This window comes from Chiloscyllium punctatum, chromosome 24, assembly GCF_047496795.1.
Source record: "Chiloscyllium punctatum isolate Juve2018m chromosome 24, sChiPun1.3, whole genome shotgun sequence".
NCBI lineage: Eukaryota > Metazoa > Chordata > Chondrichthyes > Orectolobiformes > Hemiscylliidae > Chiloscyllium > Chiloscyllium punctatum.
The window spans coordinates 77,704,507-77,723,011 of record NC_092762.1 but is presented as its reverse complement, the minus strand read 5'-3'; the positions used below and the strand labels follow the sequence as shown (position 1 = coordinate 77,723,011).

Here is an 18,505-nt window from a genome sequence, read left to right as displayed (position 1 = left end):
CTTGTCACCAAATGTATATCAGGGCTGAGAGTTGTAGTGCTGGAAAAGTACAGCAGGTCAGGCAGCATCCAAGGAGCTGGAGAATTGACATTTCGGGCATAAGTCCTTCATCAGAAATGTATATAACTCCATCATTCATCTCTTGTAATATTCCAGAGCATTTCTGCACCAACTTCAATGAAAAATTGTTAGATATTTGATGAAAATGAGTTCAGGAGTGATAGACAATTATGGTAAGGCACATTTTAATATTGTTACAAGTACCATACAAATGCCGACTGGCTTGTTGCCTTCAGTAGTAATGCGTGCATGTCACTGTCTAAGCAATTTTTTTTATCATATTCCAAAGAAAACTCCACTGAATCTGATAAAAGGCAGCCCTTTATTATTCATTTAAAGACTATAGTGCTGGTTCGTGTTTAATTATTGTCGGTGTGATCATCTTAGGAAAAGCGTAGAATTGGCAGTCTTTGGGAGGGATGAGATCCGTAACACAGGTCTGAATGTTCTCCTTCTTGAAACCAGCCTCCACCAAATGAGGCACTCGGATTTCCTGGATGGGTTAAAAATGAAAATGCTTAGGAATATGTGAAACAATCACACAATCTTGTATCGCTTGAAAATTCAAGCTGTTATCCTTATTTACACACAATAAAGAAGTTTTGACTTCCAATCCCTGGATATTTTAGGTGCTCATCAAGATGAGGGCCAAGGAAACAAAACATTTTCCATCTCAAGCTCTGACTGTTACCATTAGGTAGAGTCTTGACTCTAAATTAAATCTCCCCCTGTGAGTTTGCCAATTTGATGTTAATTGATGTTACCACCTCTGCAATAGGTGGGACATGAACCTGGGCTGCAACTTAGTGTCACTACCATTGCATTACAAGACCCTAGAGAGGGAAGGCATGTGGGCCACATCCTGTGTAGACATACATTGCTGAGCAGGTGGGACTTGTACCCAGGCCTTCGATCCCACAGGTAGGGATACTACCACTGCATCATTGGAGTACTTGGGTTTTAGGGGTTCCATTGTCACTGGAAATTGGATCCATGCTGCCTAAATCATCTAGAAAAAAAAGGCATAAATAGCTTCCCATTCTTTGAAATAGTTTTATGTGGCCTAGATTTCTTTTGTGCTCTCAAATATAAACCTTACTGTCAAACAGGTTTTGAATTATTTGAAGTATGCCCTCTGAGTGCCACTGTCATCACTGAATCAGATGTTTGTGACTTGCAGCCTCGCTGCAGGATTTGAGCACACCATCAACCCCAACATTTGGGAGTGCTGCTTTGTTAAAAACACTGTGTTTTCAGTGACCCAAGGTTGTCTTCACCAAGACATTGTCCACCTATCAGCAAAACATATTAACAGGCCATTCCTTAGTGATTATTAAACTTTGCTGTGTGCAATGTGTCTGTCATCTTTGATCATGGAACAACAATGTTGGTGTTTCAAAAAGTAATCCATTAGCGGTTAAGCAATTCATGGGGTGATCACTCCTGAGGATCTGAAAGACACTTTGCAATTGTATGTCCTTCAAATTCTTTCTCCCATAATTTTTGGTTTATTTTAATTCCAAAGGAACTATTATTTTAACAAACACAATTGAATTTTGGAAGCAGAGACTAAATCTAATGGCAGTTCAATGATTTTCAATCAACACACAATAAGATTACAATATTTTTAGGATCACTGAGAGGTATTTGGAGCAACCTGTGCATGCTGGCAGCTTCCAAATGGATCTTTCCTATATTGCATTGTGGTTTCAGATAATGGATGTTTGTTCTATTCCTACCTGGAACAATTTTTCAATGTCATTATACTTTCCCTTCAATAGCTCACCCCAGGAGGTGAAGTTGCAGTATGTAAGCACGCCACCTGGTTTCAGCAAACAACAGGCATGACCCTGAAACAAAGGAAGTTTAATGGATACAGGTTTATTTGTTTGCATTTTCTCTTAGTGTCCTTGCCAGATGTACCTACTCATTCAAATAACCAAACCCCAGCTTTGCACTATGAAAATCAACATTAATATTAAGGTCGGGCATGGAGCTGAGCATCTGAATTATTTGTGTATACCCTGTAAGTGCCACTCTCATCACTGAATCAGTAGTTTGTGACTTGCAGCCTCACTACAGGATTTGAATGCATTATTAACGGTGCCGACAACACATGCAGGAAGTGCACCCAACTCCAGCTCCTCAAAAAACCGAGTTAGGGAACTGGAGCTGGAATTGGATGAACTGTGGATCATCCGGGAGGCTGAGGGGGAAATTGAGAGGATGTATAGGGAGGAAAGGAACCAACAGTCACAGTAGGGATCCCCTGTGGCCATTTCCCTCAGCAATAAGTTTTGGATACTGCTGGTGGGGATGGCCTACCTGGGGAAAACCATAGTTATCAGGTCTCTGGCACTGAACCTGGCACTGTGGCTCAGAAGGGAAGGGGGCAGAATAGAAAAGCGCTAGTGGTAGGGGACTCAATAGTTAGACGGATGGACAGGAGATTTTGTAGTCAGGAACAGGACTCCCAGAAGGTATGTTGCCTCCCTGGTGCCAGGGTCCAGGGCGTCACAAATCGGGTTTACAGGATTCTGAAGGGGAAGGATGAGCAGCCAGAAATTGAGGTCATATTGGCACCAATGATCTAGCCAGGAAAGGGATTGAGGATCTGAAAAGTGACCACAGACAGCTAGGTTGGAAACTGTAGAGCAGGATGAGTAGAGTAGTGATCTCAGGTTTGCTACTGGTGCCACGAGACAGTGAGATGAGGAACAGTCAGCGAATGCAGCTTAATATGTGGCTGCAAAGCTGGTGCAGGAGGAAGGTATTCAGATACATTGGGATGTCTTCTGGGGAAGGTGGGACCTGTACATGAAGGACAGGTTGCATCTGAATTGGAGGGGCACTAGTGTCCTGGGTGGGAGATTTCCTCTTGTGGTTCAGGAGGGTTTGGCAGTGGGCTGGGAACCAGAGCTACATATTTGAGAGGGGGGTAGTTGTAAATGGTACAGTGATAGGATGTAGTGAATCTATTGGGAAGGTTTTTCACGCGATGAAACAAATGGATCAGTTAAAGTGTGTCTGCTTTAACGCAAAAAGTGTCAGAAATAAGAGTGATTAACTTGGAGCATGAATCAGTACCTGGGACTATGATGTTGTGACCATAACGGAGATGTGGATTTCACAGGGGCAGGAATGGTTGCTAGATGTTCCAGGGTTTAGAATGTTTAAAAATAACAGGGAGGGTGGAAAAAGAGGAGGGGGTGTAGCATTGCTAATCAGAGAGTGCATCACAACTACAGAAACGAAGGCTGTCGAGGAAGGTTTGTCTACTGAGTCAGTATGGGTGGAAGGTAGGAACAACAAGGGAGCAGCCACCTTATTGGGGGTTTTCTACAGACCCCCTAATAGCAGTAGGGAGAGTGAAGAACTCATAGGCTGGCAGATTTTAGAAAAATGCAGATGTAGCAGGATTGCTGTTATGCATAACTTCAACTTTCCCAATATTGATTGGAACCTCTTTAATGCAGATGGTTTGGATGGAGCTGTTTTTGTCAGGTGTGTTCAGGAGGGTTTGCTTACTCAGTATGTAGAACAAGCCAACGAGGGGAGAGGCCATTTTAGATTTAGTACTCGGCAATAAGCCAGGACAGGTGTCAGATCTCGCGGTGACTTTGGTGACAGTGACTACAACTGCCTCACATTTACCATAGCCATGGAGAGGGAAAGGATCAGTTACCAAGGGAAGATATTTAATTGGGGAAAAGGAAATTATGATGCTGTCAGACAGGAGTTGGATAGAGTCAATAGCCAGAGACTTTTCCCCAGGGCAGGATTGACTGGCACAAGGGGTCATAGTTTTAAGATATTAGGAGGAAGGTATAGAGGAGACATCATGCGAAAAGTTGTGAATGCATGGAATGCGTTGCCGATGGTGATGGTGGAAGCAGAGTCATTAGGGACATTTAAGCGACTGCTGCACATGCACATGGATAGCAGTGAATAGGGGGGTGCGTAGGTTAGGTTATTTTATTTTAGATTGGAAATAATCCTTGGCACAACATTGTGGGCTGAAGGGCCTGATCTGTACTGTATTTTTATAAGTTCTATGTTCTATCAACCCCAACACTTGGGAGTGCTGCTTTGTTAAAAATGCTGTGTTTTCAGTGAGCCTAGGTTGTCTTGGCCAACACATTGTTCACCCATCAGCAAAACACATTAACAGGCCATTGGGCATCTGAATCCAGATTGAGGGGCTGAAGAGGGAACAGGAAGAAGGAGTGGCAGAGTAGGTAATAGGGGCTGGGGAGAAATGAAGAGGGTGAAAACTAGAAGTCTAGAGACAGACAGGAACAATCTGTGGGCGTCTGCTCAGATGTTATTGGTAGATTGCATCAGATCAATCACTGTTCAATAGCAGGAGGGCACATTGCAATAAGGGAAAGCAGGTTTCCCTCCTCTGTGTAGAGGGGATGTTTAAGAACATGGGGAATGGAGAAGGTGCTGTTGGTTGGTAGGGAATCTGGGAAAATGCCTAGAAAAGTGACTAAGGAGAGAATGGGACATCTATCAAACTATGGAGCTCCTGGCAATGATAAAGTTGTGCACCAGAAGAATAAGAGGGGATTTGATTGAAATGTATAAAATGGTTACAGGGCTGGACATAGACACAGGGAGGATGTTTTCCAGGGTTGGGGAGTCTGGAACTGGGGGTCACAGTCTCAGGACAGGTTATTTGGAACTGGGATGAGGAAACATTTCTCCACTCAATGGATGGTCAATCTGTGAATTCTCCACCACAGAAGGTTATGGAGATCAAGTCACTGAGTATATTCAAGAAAGAGTTAGGTATTTTTGGATATTAAAGACACCAAAGGATATGGTGAGAAAAGCAGTATATGACATTGAGGTAGGGGATCAGCGGTGATCATATTGAGTGGTGGAGCAGGCTGTAAGCACTGAATAGCCTGTACCTGCCCTGAGTTTTTAAGTTTAAATTTTTCTGTCAACAAGATAAATTAGTGCAGTGAAAGCAAGTTTCTGGATTAACTTGGGGAATTAGGCCGTCAGGTTTTCAAGCCTATTGTAGAGTCATATTTAACTGAAACGGGGACAATTGCTGAACAAGGAAATTAATTTGATGGAGCAGAAACACAAATCTCTATTTACAAAATTTCCAAATTCACCATTGACCCCCAATCCCTCACACCTCCCACTAATTCCAGCTCTTCAACTGCCTTATCCTATATAGATTCAATAAATGAGGCCATACATCACTCAAAAAGCAAAAATACCACTCACAGATACATGTAAAGAAAACCCATAAATAACAGCTCCAGGCCCCAATACAGAAAAGGTCTAAAACTTCCTTCCTTTATTTCCTGCTCATTTACTTTTTGCCCCTACAGGTTGGTCAGAGATGGCTCCCCCCCCCCCAATCATCATCTAGTGACTCCAGCTCAAAATAACGTGTGGACTTTGCTCTGATTTCCCCTGGGGACAGTAACTTGCCAATGTTAAATACTAATTCATGAATGAGGAATAGCCACCAGGATAATGAATTCAAAGAATAACATGCAGCTAAGATGAAAGGGTTCAAGAGGAAAGGTAAAGATAAACTGGAATAATTCAGAAAATTGAGGGCCAATCTTAAACCTAGAACCTAGCTTTTCAGAAAAAGAAGAACTTTCGTCAAAAAAATGACAGTGAAAATCTTGAACCTTCTCCCTCAAAAGATTGTATGGTGCTAAGTCAATTAGAACTTTTAAGTCTTAAGATTATTTTTTTATGAGGTGAGGATATTAATGATCAAAGTCAGGCAAATGGAGTTGAAGTACAATTATATTTAAATAATAGAAAATAACTTAGAGGCTAAATAGTCTGCATTTGCATAGCCCAGTGTGAATCAGCATCTTCATGTGTGGAAAAAAGCCATAGACCAATAAGGCTGAGTGTTACAAACTGGCAGTATTGTAATATATTGATAAAATTAATGACTGTATTAATAATGCAGCAAACTTAATCACAATAGCAAAACTGGAATCAATGGCAATGGGGGGAAAGTCTCCACTGATTGGAGTCATACCTGACACATAAGAAGATGGTTATGGTTATTGGAAGTCAGTCATCTCAGCTCCATGACATCTCTACTGGAGTTCCTCAGGATAGTGTCCCAGGCTCAACAATCTTCAGCTGCTTCCTCAATGACCTTCCCTCTATCAAAAGGTCAGAAGTGAGGATACTTCCCAATTATTGGACAATATTCAGCACCTTTTGCAGATATTAAAGCAGCTCATGTGCAAATGCAACAAGTTCTGGACAATATCCAGGCTTGGAGTGACAAGTGGCAAGTAAAATTTAGACAAATGCCAGGTAATGACCATTTCTAACAAGAGACAATCTAACACCACCCCTTGACATTCAATGTTGTTACCATCATTGAATCCCCCCACTACCAATATCCTGGGAATTACAATTGACCAGAAAGTTAACTGGACAGCCTCAGGCGACTGACTGTGTGGAGTTTGCATGTTCTCCCCGTGTCTGCGTGGGTTTCCTCCGGGTGCTCCAGTTTCCTCCCACAGTCCAAAGATGTGCAGGTCAGGTGAATTGGTCATGCTAAATTGCCCATAGTGTTAGGTAAGGGGTAGATGTAGATGTAGGGGTATGGGTGGGTTACGCTTCGGCGGGGCGGTGTGGACTTGTTGGGCCGAAGGGCCTGTTTCCACACTGTAAGTAATCTAATCTAAAGTAATCTAATCTAAAAGTAATCTAAGTAATCTAATCTAATCTGGACTCAACATGTAAATACAATGGTTACAAGAGCAGGTCAGAGGCTAGGAATACTGCAACAAGTAACTCACCTCCTGACTACCAAAGCCTATCCACCATCTACAAGGCATAGGTGAGGAGTGTGATGGAATGCTCCTCACTTGCCTGGATGGGTGCACCTCCAACAACAGTCAAGAAGCTTGACACCATCCAGGACAAAGCAGCCTGCTTGATTGGCATCACATCTACAAACATTCATTCTCTCCAATACTGACTCATTAGGAGCAGTACTTATTGTCTACATGTTGCACTGCAAAAGTTCACCAAAGATTCTGAGATATCACCTTCCAAACCCATGACCACTTCCTTCTAGAAGGTCAAGGGGAGCAATTATATGGGAACACTCCCATCTGAAAGCTGTCCTCTGAGCCATTTACCATCCAGACTTGGAAATATATCACTGTACCTTCACTGTCACTCGGTCAAAAACCTTGAATTCCATCCCTAAATGCATTGTGGGTCAACCTACTGCATGTGGACTGCCGTGTTTCAAGAAGGCAGCTCACCACCATCTTCACAAAGGCAACCAACAACCCCAGGGCATTAATGTGGACTTCAGCAGTTTCCTCATTTCCCCTTCCCCCACCTCACCCCAGTTCCAAACTTCCAGCTCAGCACTGTCCCCATGACTTGTCCGACCTGCCTATCTTCTTTTCCACCTATCCACTCCATCCTTCCTCCCCCCCCACCAACCTATCACTTTCATCCCCTCCCCCACTCACCTATTGTACTCTATGCTACTTTCTCCCCACCCTCACCCTCCTCTCACTTATCTCTCCACCCTTCAGGCTCTCTGCCTATATTCCTGATGAAGGGCTTTTGCCCAAAACGTCGATTTTCCTGCTGCTTGGATGCTGCCTGAACTGCTGTGTTCTTCCAGCACCTCTCTAATCTAGACTCTGGTTTCCAGCATCTGCAGTCATTGTTTTTACCTACTGAAAATAAATGCTGGCCAGCTATTGATGCTCATCCCACAAGGAAATAAAAATAATGCAAATATACATTTTAGAAAAAAAGTTAATAGATTAAAAATCTGCAGCTTTGACAGTGTACTTTAAAATATTTTGAAGTGTGTTATCAGAGATCGAGTGAATCCTCAGAAGAGTATAAAGGTAGTAGGACTATAGTTAAGAGGGAAATCAGGAGGGCAAAAAGGGGACATAAGATAACTTTGGCAAATAAGGTTAAGGAGAATCCAAAGGGATTTTATAAATACATTAAGCACAAAAGGATAATGAGGGAGAGAATAGGGCCCCTCAAAGATCAGTAAGGCAGCCTATGTGTAGAACCGCAGGAGATGGGGTAGATAATATAAGGGTATTTTGCATCAGTGTTTACTGTACAGAAGGACATGGAAGATACAGAGTATGGGGATATAGATGGTGATATCTTGAAAAATGTCCATATTACAGAGAAGGAGGTGCTGGATGTCTTGAAACTTATAAAGGTGGATAAATCCCCAGGACCTGATCAAGTGTATCCTACAACTCTGTGGGAAGCTAGGGAAGTAATTGCTGGGCCCCTTGTGGAGATATTTGGATCATCGATTGTCACAGGTGAGGTGCCAGAAGACTGGAGGTTGACTAATGTAATGTCATTATTTAAGGAAGATGGTAAGGAAAAGCCAGTGAACAATAGACTGGTGAGCCTGACATCAATGGTGTCCAAGTTGTTGGAGGAAATCCTGAGGGTCAGGATTTATATGTATTTGGAAAGACTAGGACTGATTGGGGATAGTCCACATGGCTTTGTGCATGGGAAATCATGTCTCACAAACCTGACTGAGTTTTTGAAGAAGTAATGAAGAGGAATGATAAGGGCTAAGCGGTGGACATGATCCATATGGCGTTCAACAAGGTTCCCCATGGGAGACTGGTTAGCAAGGTTAGATTTCATGGAGACATAGCCATTTGGATACAGAATTGGCTCAAAGGTAGAAGATAGAGGGTGGTGGTGGAGGTTTGCTTTTCAGACTGGAAGCCTGTGACCAGTGGTGTGCCACAAGGATTGGTGCTGGATCCACTGCTTTTCATCATTTATATAAATGATTTGGATGTGACCATAGGATGTACAGTTAGTAAGTTTGCAGATGACACTAAAATTGGAGGTGTAGTGGACAGCAAAGAAAGGTTAGCTCAGATTACAATGGGATCTTGATCAGATGGGCCAATGGGCCGAGGAGTGGCAGATGGATTTTAATTTAGATAAATGTGAGGTGCTGCTTTTTGGAAAAGCGGATCAGTGCAGGACTTATACACTTAATGATAAGGTGAAGGGGAGTATTGCTGAAAAAAGAGACCTTGAGTGCAGATTTATTGTTCCTTGAAAATGGAGTCTCAGGTTGATAGGATAGCGAAGAAGCTGTTTAGTATGCTTTCCTTTATTGGTCAAAGCATTGAATATAGGAGTTGAGAGATCATGTTGCCACTATTCTAGGACATCTGGAATATTGTGTGCAATTCTGATCTCCCTCCTATTGGAAGAATGTTGTGAAACTTGAAAGGGTTCAGAAAAGATTTGCAAGGATGTTGCCAGGGTTGGAGGGCTTAAGTTATAGGGAGAGGATGAAGAGGCTGGTTTATAAAATCATGAGGTGCGTGGATAGGGTAAATAGACTAGGTCTTTTCCCTGGGTTTGGGGAATCCAGAACTGGAGGGCATAGGCTTAGGGTGAGAGGGGAAAGGTTTAAAAGGGACCTAAGGGGCAACTTTTCCATGCAAAGAGTGGTGCATATATGGAACGATCTGCCAGTGAAAGTGATGGAGGCTGGTGCAATTACATCCAAATGGGTACCTGAATAGGAAGGGTATGGAGGGATATCAGCCATGTGTTGGAAAATGGGGCTAAATTAATTAATGATATCTGACGGGCATGGATGAGTTGGGCCGAAGGGTCTGTTCCCGTGCTGTACATCTCTATGACTTGATGTGGTTTATGTCATCTGAATCATTCCAAGGGATTATAGTTGATCAGTCAGTCATATCATACTTATAAAGCTTGCTATCAGTGCTTGCCATTACTAAGGAGCAGGAGAAAGTGAGGACTGCAGATGCTGGAGATCAGAGCTGAAAAATGTGTTGCTGGAAAAGCATTTCGGGCATAAGCCCTTCTTCAGGAATGAAGAAACGTCGATTCTCCTGCTCCTTGGATGCTGCCTGACCTGCTGCGCTTTTCCAGCAACACATTACTAAGCAGTAAAGTGGAAAGCAACTTCAATTGTACACTCTTGTGCAGTTAAACAAGTCAATTTGGAAGTTTCTGTTTGAGATGTGCTCGTCCTCCAGAAACTTTGCTATAACGTTATCTTGTTGAGATATGACTGGACATTCAGATACCCGTGACAAGGATACTTACAAGTAAGAAATGAAGATGGTATGGAAGTTACTCTGGCAGTTATGTAGTTAACATTGTACTGTATGCCCAGGATCATATTACAGGACTCCAGTAACAGATAATGGTAGTGCATTGTGATAGGTTAGCTGAATCACTGGTAAATGAGCTAATGCTGAAGGTCTACCACCTGATGAAGGATCGACGCTCTGAAAGCTAGTGTGCTTCCAATTAAACCTGTTGGACTATAACCTAGTGTTGTGTGGCTTTGTACTTTGTACACCCCAGTCTAACACCGGCATCTCGAAATCAATGCTGAAGATGATGGTGTTGTAATGTGATAGGTGATGGGTGATGGAGGGAACCAGTGTGGCAGACAATGATTAGTTTAGAAAGATAAATCAAGCCAGCATGATTGGTTATGCTAATATTATCTGACAGCGCAGGAAGAACAACTGTGTAAGTTGCAGGAGAACAAAGAGCCTGCAGGGAGCTAGGGAAGACATTCACAGGGGAAAGCTCTCACAGCTTTGATTTTGCAAGACTATAGTTTAATTTCGTGAAGGACCTTCTGTGTCTCCTGGTAATTTCTTTTATAGAATATGGACTAATTCTTCCACAACAATGGCAGGCATCAACACAAACAATTGGGAGACAGTCATCAATAGTCAGGACCTCTGAAAGCTGACAGTTCAGAGGGACATTGGAAAAGATGAATAAGAATGCAAAGTTCAATTTCCCAAGAAGAGGACTCAGAGTAAAAAAGCTAGTGAGGGAACTCTAACTTTCTCAACCCACTGCCTTTACCTCAGTTATATGCATCACCTGAACAGAAACTTGAACCCTGAACCCTCTGATTGAAAGGATGATGCTCTACTGACTGAACTATCCAGACCTGTTTGTATATTTAAATCAATTATATGGTGGAGAGTCTGCTAAGCCAGAGCAATGCACCTGAACCACACTAAGCACAACCACCTGATGAAGGAGTGGCACTCCAAAAGCTAGTGTGCTTCCAGTTAAACCTGTTGGACTATACCCTGGTGTTGTGTGATTTTTAACTTTGTACACCCCAGTTCAACACCAGCATCTCCAAATCATTACTGAACCCTTAACAGAGTTGACCACAAACCTCAATCATCTCAAAAGAGGGAAGGCTGACTCTGTCATCTTGCCATGTGGTCATACGATCAAATTCAGGGAGGGATGTGTTACATACACACTGAGCTCACCAAAAAATGTCAGGGTTTGTTCATTCAAATATAAATGAATGCTGAACTTCATAATAAGTCTCAACCAGCAACAAAAAACTCTCTTGGATTCTGAAAATGAACTTTTGCAAAGGAGTGGAGTTTCATTGTTTTCAGGCTTTCTTTCTGGACAAAAAATACTTACACCTTTGCTCTGTGTTCTAATCACATCTTTGTTTCCTTCTGTTTGTTTTACTTTCAGCACATGATTTAGCACTGATTTGAAGATGCCGGTGTTGCTCTGGGGTGTACAAAGTTAAAAATCACACAACACCAGGTTATAGTCCAACAGGTTTAATTGGAAGCACACTAGCTTTCGGAGCGACGCTCCTTCATCAGGTGATTTAGCACTGAGCTGTAACTTACATTTACTGGAACAGATTAGGTGTAACCTCAGTAACAGTTGCTAACCTGATGACGTACACACAGTTGATTGTTCAGATCCCAGATCCTGTGTAGAGCACAGTGTGCTGCCTCAGATTCCTAATCATTGCAAATTCCACAGCAAAAGCCCACAGAAAGCCTGTGAATAAGTGAAAGTGATGTTCGTTCATCATTGTCAAATTCTGAGCTGCTCCTTGCATTTGCCTTTATAAAAGCAAACTGGTGCGTATGCCAGGTTCCTTCTGACAACGGGTAAGTATCGTAGAGAATTCCTAAAAAATAAATTGAAAAAGAAAAAAAACTTATTTGCTTTCACAACTAAAGATAAAATTTGATGACACAACAACTTGCATTTATGTAGCACCATTAGTTAGTAAAATGGCCCAAATCACTCCAAAGGAGTGTAATCAGACAAAAATAATCAGTTGAAATCAGGCCAGGGAGGAGACATTAGATTAAAGGTCCATCAGAAACAGGTTTTAAAAAGCACTGTAAAGAAGGAGAGTGGGTCAGATCCACTTTGGAGGGAAATTCAGAACTTAAGAACCTAAATGGCTTAAATACAGAAATTGATGATAGGTACAACAGGAACATGATCAGATGGGCCAATGGGCAAAAAAGTGGCAGATGGAGTTTAATTCAGATAAATGCCAGGTGCTGCATTTTAGGAAAGCAAATCTTAGCAGGACTTATATACTTAATGGTAAGGTCCTAGGGAGTGTTGCTGAACTAAGACACCTTGGAGTGCAGGTTCATAGCTCCTTGAAACTGGAGTCGCAAGTAGATAGGATAGTGAAGAAGGTGTTTGGTATGCTTTCCTTTATTGGTCAGAGTATTGAGTACAGGAGTTGGGAGGTCATGTTGCGGCTGTACACGATATTGGTTAGGCCACTTTTGGAATATTGTGTGCAATTCTGGTCTCTTTCCTATCAAAAAGATGTTGTGAAGCTTGAAAGGATTCAGAAAAGACTTACAAAAATATTGTCAGGGTTGGAGGGTTTGAGCTCTAGGGAGAGGCTGAACAGGCTTGGGCTGTTTTCCCTGGAGTGTCAGAGGCTGAGGGGGTGACCTTATAGAGGTTTACAAAATTATGAGGGGCATGGAGAGGATATATAGACAAAATCTTTTCCCTAGGGTTGGGAAGTCCCGAACCTAGAGGCATAGGCTTAGGGTGAGCGGGGAAAGATATAAAAGAGACCTAAGGGGCAACTTTTTCACACAGAGGTGGTACGTGTATGGAATAAGCTGCCAGAGGATGTGGTGGAGGCTGGTACAATTGCAACATTTAAGAGGCAGTTGGATAGGTATATGAATAGGAAGGGTTTGGAGGGATATGGGCTGGGTGTTGGCAAGTGGGATTAGATTAGGTTGGGATATCTGGTTGGCATGGGCGAGTTGGACCAAAGGGTCTGTTTCCTTGCTGTACATCTCTATCACTCTGTGATTCTATATGATGCCAACATCAGCTGCCGTTAGAATACGTGTCCTATGTTGCAGAATGGTCGAACTGAATTACTTCCTCCCTTCACTGCTACAGCATTTAGGTCATAAAATGACCTATTGGCAGAATAGAGAACAGATACACGATTCATATTGGTTTAAAGAAGATGGAGTTTACATGAGTTAAAGCATTGCCCCAAATGACAACTATAAATCTTAGTTTGAGCTGCAAATCAGCCAAGATTCACCTTTAATGGTTCTAATAAGAGAGTAGAGACCACTCATGCAGAGATATTTTTTAGATGTGACTGTCAGGGAAATTCCTGTTGGAGAAGGAGTTGTCTCTCTGTCTCTTTCATAATAACTTGAAGTTATTCTTACTTACATTCAAGCATAAAACGTTGACTTTGCAATTTGAAGCTGAGAGATGACTTACACCCAATGTTAAATGCAGACCTGGGATTTTGTCTGGCATATAATTATTTTCTATTTTAAATAAGGTGTGCAGCTTTCTCTCTCCCTCCTCCCCAGAATGCCTCCAATTATTTTTTTTCTTTTTGAAGCACAAACTCTTGACCATCTGCAGGAATTCAATCATCCTTTTAGTCAATGAGTAAAAAAAATATATGTTTTCATCACTGAAACCCACACACATTGATTTTCCAATAGAGATCACAAGGTAATGATCAGAAGCTGGAAATCCTGGCTCAATTTTCTCATCTCCAGCCAAGTAGCACTCAGACCAGTTCTATCATTGAACAACTGAGATTAACAACCTGGCACAGACTAGTGGAAAAAGTTATACCTTGTAAATTAGTCTCGGCCAGTTATGCACAAGGTATATTCCATGAGGCTACTGCTTAATAATTAAGCTAATGCTGAAAAGAAGAAATGTTTTGTTGAACGTTTCCATCAAACTCTCATCAGGGCATTTTGTGTAAAAAAGCCATAGTTCAAAAATCTGGCAGTTTGTATCAAATTGCATGATGCTTTGGCAGTTCACAAGAATTCTACATGGTGGGGGAGTCTAAAACCAGAGGGCATAGATTTAAGGTGAGAGATACAAAAGGGTCCAGGGCAATGATTCTTTCATACAGAGGGTGGTGATTGTCTGAAACAGTTACTAGAGATAGTGGTGGAAGCGAGTACAATTTTGTCATTTAAGAACCATTTGGACAGGTACATGGATGGGATGGGTTTGGACTGATATGGACCAAACACAGGCAAATAGGACTAGTTTAATTGTGAAAACTGGATGATGAACAAGTTGGACTGAAGGGCCTGTTTCCATACTGTAAACCTCTCTGATTCCATGGCTCTATGACTCTAAGCAGGGGACAAACTGTACCCAATCTCCCTTGCTTGCAAATTCACAACAGTGTGCAGTTGATTGTGCAATTTGACAACATTTGTTGGATAATCCTGAATGAGCAAGTAATTAAGCTGATAATTAATAGAGTGTCATCAGTCAGGTTCACAGTATGGTGTATTTGCTTGTACTGAAAGCTACCTATGTTAATGCACTATGACCTGTACTTTGCAAACAGAAAGAATATGGGCATGCATTGCTCTCGTTTCAACTGAACAAAATAGACAATGAACATTCATTGGTTCATTTCTCAGGGCAGATGACAGATATACATTGGTTCATTCATACAGTCATAGAGTCATAGAGATGTACAGCATGGAAACAGACCCTTCGGTCAAACCCGTCCATGCCAATCAGATATCCCTACCCAATCTAGTCCCACCTGCCAACACCTGGCCCATATCCCTCCAAACCTTCCTGTTCATATACCCATCAAAATGCCTCTTAAAAGTTGCAATTGTACCAGCCTCCACCACATCCTCTGGCAGTTCATTCCATACACGTACCACCCTCTGCGTGAAAAAGTTGCCCCTTAGGTCTCTTTTATATCTTTCCCCTCTCACCCTAAACCTATGCCCTCTAGTTCTGGACTCCCTGACCCAGGGAAAAAACTCATCAGAGTCAACCTGTATGGCTTAAAATTAAATAAAATGCCCGTCTGTTATCTGTCAATCAACATTAATAGGTGCATTTTCCACAGAAACATCACTACTAATCAGAGTCCACTGGTCAAGAAATCAGCAATGTCCTGTTATGCAGGATAACTGTTGGTTTTCCCTTGAGTTTCAATTCTTGTGAAATGTCATGATGAGTGCAAGACAAAAAAATTGAAAATAAAAATGCTTTTTCTGCACTATACATTCTGTATTCCTAGGTGACTATTTAAACGAATAATTAAATGAAAATGTTTTTATCACCAACTTAAAGTTCTCATCCAAATGCTCAAACCTTTCATGGCATTGGCTTTTCCCAGCTTTGTCAATTCTTCCATCCAGACAATACTCAGGTCTCTTTGTTGCTACAATTCTGGCTTCATATTTCTATGACTTCCATTGATAGAGTCATAAAAATGTACAGCATGGAAACAGACCCTTCGGTCCAACCCGTCCATGTCGACCAGATATCCCAACCCAATCTAGTCCCACCTTAAGCCTATACCCTCTAGTTCTGGACTCCCCCACCCCAGGGAAATGACTGTCTATTTATCCTATCCATGTCCCTCATGATTTTATAAACCGCTGTAAGGTCACCCCTCAGGCTCTTATGTTCCAGGGAAAACAGCCCCAGCTTATTCAACCTCTCCCTGTAGCTCAAATCCTCCAACCCTGGCAACATCGTTGTAAAACTTTTCTGAACCCTTTCAAGTTTCACAACAACCTTCCGATAAGAAGGGGACCAGAATTGCACACAATATTCCAAAAATAGCCTAACCAATGTCCTGTAGTGCTGCAAAAAGACTTACCAATTCCTGTACTCAATACTCTGACCAATAAAGGAAAGCATACCAAATGCCTTCTTCACTATCCTATCTCCTACAAATCCACTTTCAAGGAGCTATGAACCTGCACTCCAAGGTCTCTTTGTTCAGCAACACTCCCTAGGACCTGACCATTAAGTGTATAAGTCCTACTAAGATTTGATTTCCTAAAATGCAGCACCTCACATTTATCTAAATTAACCTCGAGCTGCCACTCCTCAGCCCATTGGCCCATCTGATCAAGATCCTGTTGTAATCTGATGTAACCTTCTTCGCTGTCCACTGCACCTCCAATTTTAGTGTCATCTGCAAATTTACTAACTGTACCTCTTATACGCACATCCAAATCAAGTGAACAGCATTTTCTGTAAAAAGATCAACCTGTCAACACAGTTCAAATCTGTATATAAAAGTTCAGAACGTTTCCTAATCAATGATCATTTATCATGTACGCTTAAAATCTTTAACCTTTAATCGTTAAATCTTTAATTCTTTAATCTAACCCATATGAGCTTGTTCATGACCTGTGTAGTTTACTGTTACAGTATTATTTAAAATTCAAGGGTATGAAGTGTATACAGAAAGACTAGTGGGCAAACAGCCACACGAATTAAACAGTCCTGCCAGTATTGCAGAGCAACTAACTTATCAAGAGTTTGCCACTTAGGGTGCTATGAAGGAAATTACCAATGACAGACTGGATTTGAAACTGAGTGTAAAATATATGCAAATGGACGGCTGAGCTGGAAAAAATTAGTTTGTGGAATTCTTTTCCTTAGAAAGTACTGAAAGCTGGCTTACTGAATTTATTCAAGGCTGATTTAAATATTTGATAAACAAGGGTGTTGGGGCTATAGAGGTGAATGGGCAGTAAAGAAGAATTGAGAGCACAACCAAATCATCCATGATATCATTGAATAGTACAGCAGGTTTGAATGGCTGAATGCCCTGATCCTGCCCCTATTCGTTTGTTTCAGTGTGTTCCTAATGACGGCAATTCTAAGCCTATTCAGTTGAAACTAGTATGATAGCCAAATCATTAACTCACCTAAACCAGGCTCTGAAATACAAACTAGCTTCCCATAAATTGGCTTACTCAACACAGATAGAGGAATGACTCTGAGAATCATCCTATTAGCACTGTTTAAACTCACTGAGCCATTGGAGGAGGTGGAGGTTTTTAACACCAGACAGCTACTGCTGGAAAGATATTCCTTAGGAATTTTGAACATAATCTATCTCCGACAATTCCACTTCACCAAATGTATAAATAATTTATAAGTTGAACCATCTGATGCAAGTAGATGTTATAAACAAAGTAGTCCAGGGTTGTCTAAATTATACAATTTGTATAAATAAACTAATGGTTGATAATGTAATGATATTCTGATCACCAAATTTCATCAGGCTTATTATTAAATATTCACAAAATATTCCAGGACATCAAGGTGCAAAACATTCATATCATTTTGTTTTCCATTTTAATTCCTTAAATTTTCCTTTCAGCCTTCTCACATCTTTATGCTCCCACAGTTCTCTCCCTCTTCCCTGGTTTATAGCCTTCTATTGTTGGTGGAGAGTTCAGCTCCTTCAATCCATAACTCTAAAATCTTGTGATCTCTCCACTCTTCTTTAAGATCTTCCTTGAAACAAACCTCCCTGGCCAAACCTTTGATCCTCCACTTTTTATAGTTCATTATTTAGCTCAGTGACAAATGTTCTTTGATAACACACCAGTGAAATGCTTTGCTACAGTAATGGCTTTACATACATGTAACATATTGCTATTACTACTGAAAATTAGACCTAGTGATTTAAATGGATTCCTGTCTTCAGAAACTACTTCTAAATAACATTCGTAAAGAACACTTTAAAAATTTCAGAGATAAAAGACTGATGCCAAACTTAATGTGAGTCTGGTAATGTTGAGACTACATCCTCCCAGAGCCCCTTGAGAAGAACAATCTGTGTTGGAAAGCATAAATTACAGATAAGTTATAACTTTCTTTTCCTAATTATTTGGGCACCAGCAAGAAATTGGGATTTAACTAGGAGGCCCTTTGGAAAAGAATCACTGCCAGAAACTTGAAGACCCAAATGGTTTATTTCTGTGCTGTACCATGCTATTATTCTATTACATTTGCCATATAAAGGAGACTTTTATTTATATGCAGTAATACAATCTGGCATATCTCAATGCACTTCCCATATCCTGTGTTACTCTGAATGCAATGACTAGTGCTGTGTAGGCAAGGATGTGGATATCTTATTGCATACAGCAAGGGCTCACAACTCTTAATCTTGGTATCTAAAGCAAACTTTTTAATTAACCAGTTTGTGGATGTCAATAGGTGAGAAGGCAAGGAGTGAGGGTGACAAAAAGTGTACAGAGGGATACAGTTAAATGAGGTGGCAAAA

The 18,505-nt window shown here is 41.3% G+C and overlaps 1 protein-coding gene across 6 annotated transcripts in view; it reads right to left on the bottom strand.

The window, feature by feature from the left end:
* Nucleotides 1–363: 363 nt before the first annotated feature.
* The window catches only part of LOC140494721 (guanidinoacetate N-methyltransferase A-like), a 36,638-nt gene continuing 18,496 nt past the window's right edge, over nt 364–18,505 (bottom strand). For 5 of the 6 annotated variants that reach the window (XM_072594250.1, XM_072594251.1, XM_072594249.1 and 2 more), the window contains 4 exons: nt 11,829–12,073; nt 6,092–6,221; nt 1,800–1,910; nt 364–553 (listed from right to left, as the gene is read on the bottom strand). In XM_072594250.1, coding sequence (XP_072450351.1) covers nt 12,008–12,073 — 66 coding nt within the window. In that variant the 3' untranslated portion in view covers nt 364–553; nt 1,800–1,910; nt 6,092–6,221; nt 11,829–12,007. The remainder of the gene's footprint in view (nt 554–1,799; nt 1,911–6,091; nt 6,222–11,828; nt 12,074–18,505) is intronic. The other variant, XM_072594248.1, reaches the window with a different exon arrangement.